Source organism: Emys orbicularis, chromosome 7 (genome assembly GCF_028017835.1).
Source record: "Emys orbicularis isolate rEmyOrb1 chromosome 7, rEmyOrb1.hap1, whole genome shotgun sequence".
NCBI classification, from domain to species: domain Eukaryota; kingdom Metazoa; phylum Chordata; order Testudines; family Emydidae; genus Emys; species Emys orbicularis.
The window spans coordinates 83,822,782-83,836,013 of NC_088689.1; the positions used below are offsets into that span (position 1 = coordinate 83,822,782).

Sequence of the window (13,232 nt, forward strand, 5' to 3'; positions counted from 1 at the left end):
TGTGAATGATTGAATGAAAGCTCATTTGTGCTCCCAGAGGCACTGCAAGTGGATTTGGCATCCGGCAGTTCTACTGCGCATGTCCAATCAATTCGGAGCCTACATAGAATTCACATTCGCAGAATTCCCCCAAGAGGAACACAAATGAGTTTGGGGCATGCAAAGCCTGTCGCTGCTGCACCTCCCAGTGCCCAAAAGGGGCTGTGGGAGCAACTGGCATGTGCGGATCGCACAAATATGGAGGCTGGTGAGATGTGGCCTTTAACCGGACCAGAGGTGGACGATCTAAATGACTTGGCCAGTGGAAACTTTTGTTTTCTTCCTATTTATCAAACACACCCAAGTCATTCTCCCTAGGCCTTCCCCACAGAGCTTCACGGTCAAAGAAGGGAGAAAGGAACTCTAGATTTTCAAAGCCAGGCATGCAGAAGGGAGCGTGCCAACCACATGTGCCTGGTTCACGGCTGTGCATCATCTGAGGCAAGAGTGAGTCTAGATATGTGCCCCCACATATCCATATGTGCCTGCTCACCCAGACTGGCCTGGGCACTGCATGCCACTCTAGAGATCTGGGCCTCTGTGAGAGCCGTTCAGAGTGCCATATTTGTACTGCTCCACTCACCCTTTGTTCTCCTTAGGACAAGAGAGATGTTGCCAATCCAGAACTGAGCATGTTCACTGTGGGGTGGTGGTGTTTGGAGAGTGGTATTTGAATCAGCCTGGTCAGAGATGGGGAGACAGGTGCAAAGGAGGTGCTCAGGTCTGAACTTCCCCAAAGTTCAGGGGTCTTCAAAGCTCACCGGTTCAGGCTCTACTTATGACACCATCAACCAGGACATTCTTACACCTGCTCCCTTCTCCTCCGCCCATGGCTTGCCTGTAGTGCCCTGCACTGTCACAGGGGTCCGATTCAGAAAAGATCTCAGCTCCAAACTAGGGGCCACCTGAAGTGAGTTCCAAGGACCCCAGTGTGGAAGTGGCAGCTCCCTCCATGACTCTGTCTGCCTCGCTCCTGATGGGGCCAGTGCCTATGCCCCTTTCCCAGAGAACAGGCATACCATGGAGCAGGTGGTACCACAGCGACCAGGCCTGACCCTGGGGTGGGCCTGGGCCCCATTTAGAGGTGGCCCACCACTGCAGGAGGCGGCGGGGAGAGAGAGGAGAGCCCTTGCAGCTCTCCCAGTGGGGTTTAACAGAAACAAGCCACCCGCAGGGACAATTTGTTTAGCTCAAAGCTATTTCTGCCAGGGACAAAATTCTTCCTTCATACAAATCCCTTGGCTTCAATGGAGTTACCCCAGAGGCCTTTATTTGTGCTCAGCCTTTGCTGCCTGAAAGTTCAGTGCAACGAGCCCATGCTGGCAGGATCTGCAATCCCAGACTTTTCACCCTGGCCCTGCTTTGCTTCAGGCCCCATCGGTGCTTCAAAGTAGAGAGACACCCACAGTTACAGCCCAGCGTTCGCTTTGGTCTGAAGTGTGCTCTGGTGTTGCCAAGGGGCCAGACGGGCAGCAATGGCAGAGTCAGGCAGTGGTGCTGTGACACGTTCCTTACTGCATCTTCCCCTGACAAGCAGCACTGCCTGTTAGTCCAGACCTGGGCTCTCATCCAGCTCAGCCCATGCACTTGTGTCTCTCCTAAACAGAGACCAGCCACCATGGCCAATCGTGCCTCAGTTATGGCTAAGATGGGTCCAAGCCATTCAGTGTTACTTGGGGCCCAACCAGAACCTGAGGCCAGAGAGGAAAGGCTAATGCATTAGCTGCTAGCGCACGTAGCTCCCACCTTCCGCACTCCCCATCACCGCAGTCCTGGAGAAGGAGCTGCCGTGTCATGCACAGCACCACCAGACCACCTTAGAGCAGACTGCAACAAAATGAATTTCCCCGGCTTTTCACAATGCCTCCTCCGCCTCGCTCCCCAGCAGGCAGAACGGTGCTCTGGAGCCAAAGGCAGATGTGGCCTGGAGTCATCAGGAGTCACAGCTAACCCCAAGGTCTCCGAGGAACACGTGTTCACAGGGGCTCAGCCACCCATTGCGGGCAGCTGCAGGGAGCTAACAATCCAGACCTGCCATCCAGCAGGGAGGGGTGTGCTCTGGACCACAGCATTAGACAGAGAGATGGAGGGTTGGGAGGAATGTGTGGACCGAACAGCTTTGCCCAGGGAATTTACCCCTCTCTAGCCACATGGAGGCCTCTGACATCATGGGAAATGCTACGCTGGACTGTCACCACGGCTGATGGTTCCAAGGGATGTGAGGATGTACCGGAAGGAGTTCTCTTCCTTTCTTTCCATTCAGACTCAGTGGATCAGGGAGCCCTCCCTTCCCTCTCCAGCAGGGTGGGGCTGCTCGCACAGCCGGCAGTGGTTTTATTAGGGCAGTGCTTTTCAAAGTTTGGGTCACGACCCAGTAAGGCGCTGGGTCGCCTTGCTCAGCACCCAGAGACCCTAGCGGCTCTGGTTAGCACCGCTGACTGGGATATTAAAAGTCCCGACAGCGGTGCTGCCCAGCTAAGGTAGGCTAGTGCCTACCTGTTCTGACACCGTGCTGCACCCTGGAAGCAGCCAGCAGCCAGTCCGGCTCCTAGGCAGGGGGGCCATGGGGCTCTACACGTGGCTCTCGCCCGCAGGCACCACCTTCCCCAACTCCCATTGGCCGGGTGGGGACGGACCTAGGAGCCGGACCTGCTGATGGCTGCTTCCAGGGCGTAGGGCGGTCCGCGGTGCCAGGAGAGATGGGAAGCCTGCCTCTGTACCCCGGCTGTACCGCTGACCAGGAGCTGCCAGAGGTAATTCCGTGCCCCAACCCCACACCCCAGCCCTGAGCCCCCCAAACCTGGAACCCCTTCCTGCACCCCAAGCCCCTCATCCCCAGCCCCACCCCAGACCCTGCAGCCCCAGCCCAGAGCCCTGACCCCCTCCCGCACCCCAACCCCCTGCCCCAGCCCAGAGCCCCCTCCCACACCTAAACCCCTCATTCCCAGTCCCACCCTGCAGCCCCTACCCCTGCACCCCAACCCTCTGCCCCAGCCCTGAGCCCCTTCCACACCCCAAACCCCTCATCCCCAGCTCTGTTGCGTTGCTGGAATCAACAATTTTCTTCAACTGGGTGCCCAGAAAAAAAGTTTGAAAACCACTGTATTAGGGGACTGGCCCTCTAATCCCCTTCAGGTGCCTGAGCTCTATCCCAAAAGAGGCAGGTTTGCCTGGTCCAGGGGAAGGTGTGGTATTAGGAGGGACTGAGTGTCTCCGCCTACCCCTCTTGGCCAGTGGTCTGGGGGGAAGGTGGTTCAGAGCCAGGGAATGGTGCCTGGAGTCCAGCACTGTTTGGCCCCTCGCTGGGGACGGCTGATGGCTCCACTCATTGGCCTTTGCGTTTTAAACCCCGGTGAAAGCGTTGGGGCTGCAGTGGGAGGGTGGTGACTGTGCCCACTGTCTACAAATGAGTCCTGGAGGCCATGGGCTGCCAGAGGAGAACGCCCCAGGGGCCCATGCCAGCGTACCATGCGGACAATGCCCCCCATCTCACTCATGATCTCCGATACCCTGCAGCAACAGGGCAGCTCCTCTCATACTGCTCACACGCAGCCCGGCCAAGTGGGAGATGCCTCAGCACAAAGGTTCAGCCCTGCTTTGCCTGACACATGGACCCAGCCGCATGGATGGGCAAACACTTATACCCACCTGCACCAATCCAGGCACACGCCCAACAGCTCCCACGCCCAGACTCATGCACACCCAAACTCCTGGCCATGCACACCCACCCATCTACACATACTCAGCCATCCACTCCCACAGCCGGGGACGTGTGTCCATGCCCTAGGGTGACCAGATGTCCCGATTTTATAGGGACAGTCCCGATTTTTGGGTCTTTTTCTTATATAGGATCCTATTACCCCCCACCCCGTCCCGATTTTTCACACTTGCTGTCTGGTCACCCTACCATGCCCCCACACAGTGCCCTTACACACACACACACACAGGAGTCCTTGCACGCATATGTGCATGCACAGAGTCCATGCATATAGGGAGGGGTGGACACACACATACACAGTGTCCGTGCATATAGAGAGAGGTGTGCACAGACACACATATACACACACACAGAGTCCATGCATATAGGGAGGGGCGTGTACACACACACACACACAGTGTCCATGCATACAGGAGGGGTACATACACATACACACACATATACACACATACACACACACACACACACACACTCTTTGCATATAGGGAGGGGCATGTACACACACACACAGTTTCCATGTATAGGGAGGGATGTCTACACATGCACACAGAGTCCATGCATATAGGGAAGGGTGTACACAGACATACATATACACAGAGTCTGTGCATATAGGGAGGGGCGTGTACACACACACACACAGAGTCCATGCATACAGGGAGGGGTGTGTACACACACACAATGGCCATGCATCTAGGGAGGGCTGAACACAGACACACACACACAATTTTAAAGCAATAAATTCAAACAATGTGGGATTTGTTTTTAAATGGCAAATGGAAAGCCCCAGCACTGACAGCTCATCCCCCCTCACAGCAGGATTCACAAAAAAGCAGCAGTTACTGTGAAATGGAGCAGAATTACTTTTTTCTTTAAAATACAATATAACAGTGCTGCAGAGAGGGGATAATATTTCCATATGTCAGCAAAATCTGGGGGGAAGCACAGGGCATTTTCTATCGACACTCCTGCTGCTCCTTCCTCTGCACACGTACATGCCCTAACAGACCCAGAGAAACAGCTACACATCCCTGCATCCAAGCACACACAGACATGCACACACACCTGCATACAGGCACCCAGATATACACATGTACACCCAGACATGCACACATGCCTGCATACAGGCACCCAGACATACACATGTACACCCAGACATGCACACATGCCTGCATACAGGCATTCAGATATACACGTGTACACCCCTACATGCACACACTCCTGCATACAGGTGCACATACAGACACACCTGCATACAGGCACCCAGACATGCACGTGTACACCCAGACATGCACACACATCTGCATACAGGCAAAGACAGGTACACACAGATACACACACACTTGCTCTCACAGTCTTTGGAAATGGCTGATGCTTCATGAGTAAAATCTTCCCTCAGAGCTGGCAGCACTGAGGATCTGCTCTTTGATGCCCCAACTGATGCCCAGGGGACACCACTGCATGCCAAGCAGCAGCAGCTGGTGATGTTCAAGTAAATCCAGGGGCACCATCAGCCATTGCTATGTCACAGGGGAACCGAGTACAGCCAACTGCAGTGAGATCCAGGTGGTCCTATAAGCCCTAGGACCTGCCACCAGTAGCTGGGGCATTGTGCCTGGTGATGCCACTTAGGAAAACCCTAAGCCCCAACCCAAGGGGTTAATCCCTAGCCAACTGTCTATATTCAGAGGATGTGTCTGCTCCAGCTTCTAGATGCTATGACCTTTGTGGGAGGGGGCAGGCAAAGCATCCTCCCAAAGCAAGGTGCTGCCTGTTGCCCGTGTTGAGCACTAGCTCTGATACGCACCTCAAGCACTGGGATAGATTTACAGTGGTGACAAACTAGGCTTTAGATGCAGCAGCAAGAGCACAGAGGAGAGTCAAGATGCAATGGGGAGGGCTGGGCGAGGGAGCAGAGCTGCCAGGCAGACCCGCCAGGGCAAGGGGGATGGCTCTGATAATTGCATCCCCACTGATTTCCCCCCAGGCTGAGTCGATGCTGAGGAACAAGGCAAGCCTGATGCACTGCTGAGTGCTGAACTCCATTCACGCAGTATGGATCCAGGTCCATTAACAAACGCCGAGCGAGACATTGATCCAAGACCCTCGCAGGCAGGACGTGAGCAAAGGGAGCAGAAGCACTGTGGGGAAGATCAACCCTTTCAAACCCCCTCCTCTCTCCCTCCCTGCTCTCAGTGCCTTCACTAAGTCACGGCCATAAAGCTCTGAAAACTCACAGTTCTTCTCTCATGGATCCCAGACTCAAAGCCATCTCCACTGTATCTCCATGGGCTTCAGGAGACTTACACCAGGGACGGATCTGGGCCAGAGCTTCATTTTAGATCCTTGAGGCAGATGCATTAGACCCAATCCAATCCACAGGTTATGTCACCAGCAACAGATGGGCCTCATGGAGTCTCCACTCCACCATGAGGACTCTAAGATTGAGGGTTTTGCAGCTAGCACAAGGGCAGAATGAATAGTACAACTCTCAGCTATTATCAGACACTGTTTCTGCTACAACACATCATCAAGGAAAATCTAATGAGACCAAAGTAGAGCAATAACAGCATCCAGGAATCTCCAGCACTCGGACACCAGCTCCCCTCAACTACAGCACCTAAGAATCTGCAATGCTGGGATATTCCTGCAGCCCCTGGGCTGCACCAAATACTTCCCATTGCCACCATGCTATGGCATCTGAGAACCACCAGCACTTAGCCCCAGCTGCACTAAGTCTCCTGGCTTCCTGCCCTTGCACTAGCTCTGATACAGATCCAGCACGGGCATGCTGTCCCCTGAGATTGAAGTAGGTCCAGCTTCTTGTGCCAGAACAGATGCTCCCAGTTTGATCAATTAAGGGGGGGCAGCACCTGAGGGCTATAAAGAACCAGTGAGAATCTGAGGGGAGGAGACCTGGTGAGAGAAAGACCTGGGAGTGAGGAGACAGGAAGAGGTCTTTGGGGAAAGCCACAGAGAGGCTCCCTGCAGGCTGTCCCTGGAAAGAGGGAGGAATTAGCAGGGAGACTGTGGAGGGGCTGAGCCAGGGCCAGAACATCATGGCCAGAGAAGAAAGGAGAGGGCTGAAGGTTGAGACCAGTAGCTTGAGATACCTGCTGTAAGCCAGGCCAGGCTGAGAATGAGGCATGGTGAGGAATGCTCGAGCCATATTGGAGAGCCGGAGTGTGGCGAGGCATGAAGGAGCCGTATCAGAGAGCTGTGGTATGGCAAGGGAGGAAGGAGCCGTACCGGAGAGCTGGGGCATGGTGAGGGAGAAAGGAGCCGTACCGGAGAGCCGGGGCAAGGCAAGGAACACCACCGCCCTGCTTGATGTACTGTCTGAACTATGGTTGTGGGACTTGGTGTTGGGACTGGTTTTGTTAGGGTATCTGCGCACAGGGCTTTCTTTTTAAATCAATTAACCCCACCACAGCCATTGGTCCTCAGAAGACTGTTTGGACTATTTCTGGGGATTCTGAAGGAGGGAAACTGAGTCACATTGTGCCTTGACTTGCTGCAGGAGGGCGTTTCATGCAGGAGGCACCTTGTGACAGATGCCATTGCATGACCTCTGCTCTACCACATCCAGCCGCCCCTCCTGCACAGACACTTCTACAGCGCAGCACAACACAACACCCAGGAATCTGTAACCTAAACCAGGAAAGGACTTTGTTCGCCAAATCTGTCACAAAGAATAACACGGACCAGCTCCCTGCCTACCCCAATCCCCTCCACAAAGGAATATGTCCATTGAAAATACTCAAGGAGGCTGCAATAGATGATGAAAGAGTGTCTTTAGCAATGTCAAGCCCAGGACATGGTCTGGCTAGAAACAGGGTGGGAAAGGAGGAGGTGGGAACAGGCAGCTGACTGGATCAGACTTCACGCTTGGAGATGAGGATTTGAGTGACAAATGGAGAGGCTTTATTCTAAGTGACTTTTAAGGGGGCTGGAGTCAGACCGGCAACCCTAGACCCTGAAGTTCTCTACCATGGCACAAGGGCAGCAGTGCTGGCTTTCCTTTGCTGCCTCTGCCAATATGCCTTTCCCCGACCTGGAAGGAGCATTTCTGGCCCTTAGGGAGTTCGGTCTCCATGGCCCTTTCACTTCTGGCCTCTCTGTTCAAACTGCTATGCAGGAGGCCGAGTGCCAGCAATGATGGTGATTTCAGTGACGGGGATATCTGCTTACCAAGGTCTGCATGGCATGGCCCCCACTGCATTTCACACAGCCCAGGCAAGCCGCTAAGAAACTTCAAACTCGGATCACTTGGAAACAGCGCAAGTGCCAAGAGTGTGGCTTGTTCAGCTCTCCAAGGGGTGGGGTAACAGACGAGCCAACGCATTAAAGGACAGAATCACAATGACCCTCCCCTTGAGCCCTCACACTGCAGAGGAAAAGCATTTGCTTTATTACAGATCCCAAAAGCTTAACATTGGTTTAAGGAGGACGATTTTACATTGTATATTTCCTTTTCACATGGAATAAAACCACTGTCTGCTCTTTGGTGCCAGTCAATGTGTGTCTATATGGTGGAGAACCAGGCTGCCTTGAGGAGATGGAGGGATGGAGCGGGGAGACAGGCAGAGGGAGAACATGTGTTACTCTCTCTCTCACACACACACACACACACAGCTCACCACACATTTATACACACCCAGCCTGGAAGTACATTTCACTGCTCATCAAACAGACTGCACCCCCAGCTCACTGCTACAGCACACAAGAGGGTGAAAGGCTCCTGGAGAACAGTTCCTAGCTATGCTCCCCCTTGGAGTAGCTGTCCTTCTTTATAACAATTGGAACATCTGTCTTCAGAGGACGGGGAGAGGGGCTCAATAGGAATCAGTGACTGAAATCTCTTGGCTAGCGAGAAAGAAAACAGGACAGATCAGTTCCTTCCGATTAAAGGGGAGGAAGCTGGAAGGACTCTGGTTTATTCTTCACCCCTCTCTTTCTCCAGAGCAGTGGGCTCTTTAGCCCACTTGGCCTTTGTGGTCTCCTGCTCCTCGGCATAGCCCAGGTCAGAAGGCTGCCCTGCCGACCCATCGCCATTGCCTTCCAGATCCAGCTCCTCGAAGGAGGAGCCACTGGCCCCTGACTCGCTGTAGCTGTGCTCGCTGTGATTGTCCAGTTCATCCCGCCCGCGGCCAGCTGCGAAGGGGGACAGGATGGAGGTGGCCACTGAAGTCTCTCTGCTATCGGTCGTGGCCTCCAGGCTGATGGAGCTCGTCTCGCTCAGGGTGTCAGCCCCTTTTGAAGAGAAGAGGAACAGGTTAACGTGGAGGGGAAGGAGAGAGCAAGGCAGAGCTCGTGGGGTGCAGGGCTGAACACAGCAGCGAAGAGAAGGCTGTTGCTACATCTCTATCCTTGAAGACTTTATTCACCTTGTTGCTCCATTGCCCATCCCCCCACTGAAGAAACTTCCCATACAGTGATCCCCATCAGTAAGAGATCTGCCAATCAGATTAACCCCAGAAAAACTATGCGACTCCTCTAGTCTTTCCCCCGGGGAGGGGAGGGGCAGGGCAAAGGAATCATGCGAAAGGGATCAATAACTGTCTCAGCTGCAGAAAACACCAGTGAGTGTACCCCACTCGGCTCCATCCCAAACTCCTGGGGACTGTGTGGGAGGTTATCACTGGTAAGTGGCTCCCAAAGGCCATCTCTGTTGTATTCTGTATCTATGGTACCCATTCCAGATTGGACCATTAGGAGGACAAAGTAGAGATAAAAGGTTCTAGCCCAGCTGAACTGTCCCCTGTGAAGTCCTCTGGCCCATCAACACTCACTATAAAGCACCAAAATATAGAGAGTGCATGGTAGTAAACAGCTACAAAGTCCTGTGCTGATGTAGGAGCTCATATTCCCAGAGTAGCATTAATTCGGCCACAGTGAACATGCTGGACAAAGTACATTTAACCCTTAGAGCTTCAAGAAGAAACCAGTGACCTGTGATAACTTGTTCTAGTCTCTTTCCTTCACTACATCCTGCTCCAGCCCCAGCTTCATCTCTCCTCCTTCCCTGTTGCAAATGCTACCCCCATCCAAAGCCCTAGCCTCTCCTATGCCCCCTCCTCCCTACTAGCATCAAGAGTGCCTTTCTGCCCCCTCCCCAGGTAAGTAGAGCCTTCTGCTCTTCAGACTCTTTCCCATGCAAAGGACACTGCCCTGGCTCTAGGCTAGCATGCCCCTGCTGTGAGTTGCCTGCCCCATGCAGGTTCCTCAGAGGGAGTGAGGCGAGGAAAAGCAGGGCTAGGCTGTCTTGGACGGGAGGCATCACAGTGTAGGACACGCTCCACCTTAGCATGCTGAGCAGGGCCCTCCCTTCTCTCAGCCACAAACTACTCCTCCTCCTTGGCACAGGATCCCCAACACCTCACCTCTCAAGAAACTGGCCACCCTGCAGGTGCAAAACACCTCAGGACTATCCAGGACCATAAGGGTTAACAGTCGAATTGGGAAGCCCCAAAACCACGCCAGCGCGAAGAGCTATAAGTAGACATTCCTAGGAGAACCTGAACTTTGGCTTTTCTTTGAACCACTTTGTGTTTACATCGACCATCGCAATGTTGCATTAATGCAGTTTGTATTTCATTTCCTTGGATTTTTTTACGCCAAAAAGGAAATGACAACATTGCTGAGGCATTATGGGTGTGCTTTCTACAGCTCCATTCACTGCACCCTTAGATGAGATGTGCATGACCCAGAACTGGGGAGAAGCATCAGTTATGCTTTTCCACATGGTAAGCAACAGCCCTGTCTTCAGAGACAGGACTAGCCCTTCCTACGTCCCCAAGGATGCTGCAGTGCAGAGTGAAATGACTGCACCCCAGGGGAACACACCTAAATGCCAGCTGAGACACTGTATGCTGCCCGGGCATGAATGCAAATGTGGAACTGCTCAGAACTTCATCATCTTCCAAATGGGTGAAAGTCACTCTCATTGGATGGCTGGGTGAAAGAACTGTGTAAAGAGTGATCTGGATCTCTGGCCTTGTCTACCTGGGGGAACTGACCAATGTAGCTATTGCAGAATAAGCTAGTCTGGAACAGCTGCCTGTGTGGACACACTACTCCAGAATAAAAGTGATTTCATAGTTACTCCAGAAGCGCTAGACTGGTCAATTTCCCCATATGGACAAGGCCTCAGCTTAGTCCAGAGAAGGCAGGTGCCCACATCACCAAAACCATGGCATTGATTGTTCCCCTTGTTGGAATATCTAAGAGGAGTTCTAACAGCCTCAGCGCTTCTAACCCTGCAGCATGGACTCCCCCAGCTCCACCCACGAACCAGGCTGTGTAAAATATATCTGCTCCCAAGGACTCATCAAAGGAAAGCACATTTCTATTGCCCTCTACTGCCCAGAATGTGTCAGCACTGTTCCCTTCTCCTTTCTCACTTCTCTCCCCTAACTACTGAGATGTCTGTATAGTAATGCGAGAAGTATGGGGAAGAAGCAGGAAGAACTCAAAATGCTAGTAAATAAACACAACTATGACATAGTTAGCATCACAGAGACTTGGTGGGATAATATGCATGACTGGAATATTGTTATAGAAGGACACAGCTTGCTCAGGAAGGATAGGCAGGGAAAAAAGGGAGGAGGTGTTGCCTTATATATTAAAAATGTATACACTTGGACTGAGGTTGAGATAGAAATAAGAAACAGACTTGTTGAAAGTCTCTGGGTAAGGATAAAAGGTGTAAAAACAAGGGTGATGTCATGGTAGGGGTCTACTACAGACCACCAAATCTGGAAGAAGAGGTGGATGAGGCTTTTTTTAAATAACTAACAAAATCATTCAAATCACAGGACTTGGTGCGGTGGGGAGGGAGGACTTCAACTACCCAGACATCTGATGGGAAAATAACACAGCAGGGCACAGATTATCCAACAAGTTCTTGGAATGAATTGGAGACAATTTTTTATTTCAGAAGATGGAGAAAGCTACTGGGGGGAGGCTGTTCTAGATTTGATTTTGACAAATGGGGAGAAACTGGTTGAGAATTTGAAAGGGAAAGACAACTTGGGTGAAAGAGATCATGAAATGGTAGAGTTCATGATTCTAAGGAATGGTAGGAGGGAGAACAGCACAATAAAGACAATGGATTTCAAGAAGGCAGACTTCAGCAAACTCAGGGAGTTGGTAGGTAAAATCCCATGGGAAGCAAGTCTAAGGGGAAAAACAACTGAAGACAGTTGGCAGTTTTTCAAAGAGACATTATTAAGGGCACAAGAGCAAACTATCCCACTGCGTAGGAAAGATAGGAAGTACGGCAAGAGACCACCCTGGCTTAACAAGGAGATCTTCAATGATCTGAAACTAAAAAAAGAGTCCTACAAAAAGTGGAAACTGTCAAATTACAAAGGATGAATATAAACAAATAACACAAGTATGTAGGGACAAAATTAGAAAAGCCAAGGCACAAAATGAGATCAAACTAGCTAGGGACATAAAAGGAAACAAGAAAACATTCTACAAATACATTAGAAGCAAGAGGAAGCCCAAGGACAGAGTAGGCCCATTACTCAATGAGGGGGGAAAACAATAACAGAAAATGTGGAAATGGCAGAGGTGCTTGATGACTTCTTTGTTTCGGTTTTCACCAAGAAGGTTGGTGACGTCAGTGAATGCCAGTGAAAAAGAGGTAGGATCAGAGTCTAAAATAGGGAAAGAACAAGTCAAAAATTACTTAGACAAGTTAGATGTCTTCAAATCACCAGGGCCTGATGAAATGCATCCTAGAATACTCAAGAAGCTGACTGAGGAGATATCTGAGCCATTAGCAATTATCTTTGAAAAGTCATGGAAGACGGGAGACATTCCAGAAAACTGGAAAAGGGCAAATATACTGCCCATCTATAAAAAGGGAAATAAGGACAACCTGGGGAATTATAGACCAGTCAGCTTAACTTCTGTACCCTGAAAGATAATGGAGCAAATAATTAAGCAATCAATTTGCAAACACCTAGAAGATAATAAGGTGATAAATAACAGTCAGCATGGAATTGTCAAGAACAAATGGTGTCAAACCAACATGTTAGCTTTCTTTGACAGGGTAACAACCCTTGTAGATAGGGGGGAAGTGGTAGATGTGGTATATCGTGACTTTAATAAGGCTTTTGATAGTGTCTCGCATGACCTTCTCATAAACAAACTAGGGAAATACAGCCTAGATGGAGCTATTATAAGGTGGGTGCATAACTGGTTGGAAAATCGTTCCCAGAGAGTAGTTATCAGTGGCTCACAGCCATGCTGGAAGGGCATAACGAGTGGGGTCCCACAGGGATCGGTTCTGGGTCTGGTTCTGTTCAATATCTTCATCAGTGATTTAGATAATGGCATAGAGAGTACACTTATAAAGTTTGCGGATGATACCAAGCTTGGAGGGGTTGCAAGTGCTTTGGAGGATACGATTAAAATTCAAAATGATCTGGACAAACTGGAGAAATGGTATGAAGTAAATAGGATG

The 13,232-nt window shown here is 51.3% G+C and overlaps 1 protein-coding gene across 1 annotated transcript in view; it reads right to left on the reverse strand.

The window, feature by feature from the left end:
- Positions 1–8,134: 8,134 nt before the first annotated feature.
- Positions 8,135–13,232, reverse strand: part of TEX264 (testis expressed 264, ER-phagy receptor) — a 132,724-nt gene continuing 127,626 nt past the window's right edge. Inside the window, exon 6 of the mRNA XM_065407872.1 lies at positions 8,135–9,007. Coding sequence (XP_065263944.1) covers positions 8,691–9,007 — 317 coding nt within the window. The 3' untranslated portion in view covers positions 8,135–8,690. The remainder of the gene's footprint in view (positions 9,008–13,232) is intronic.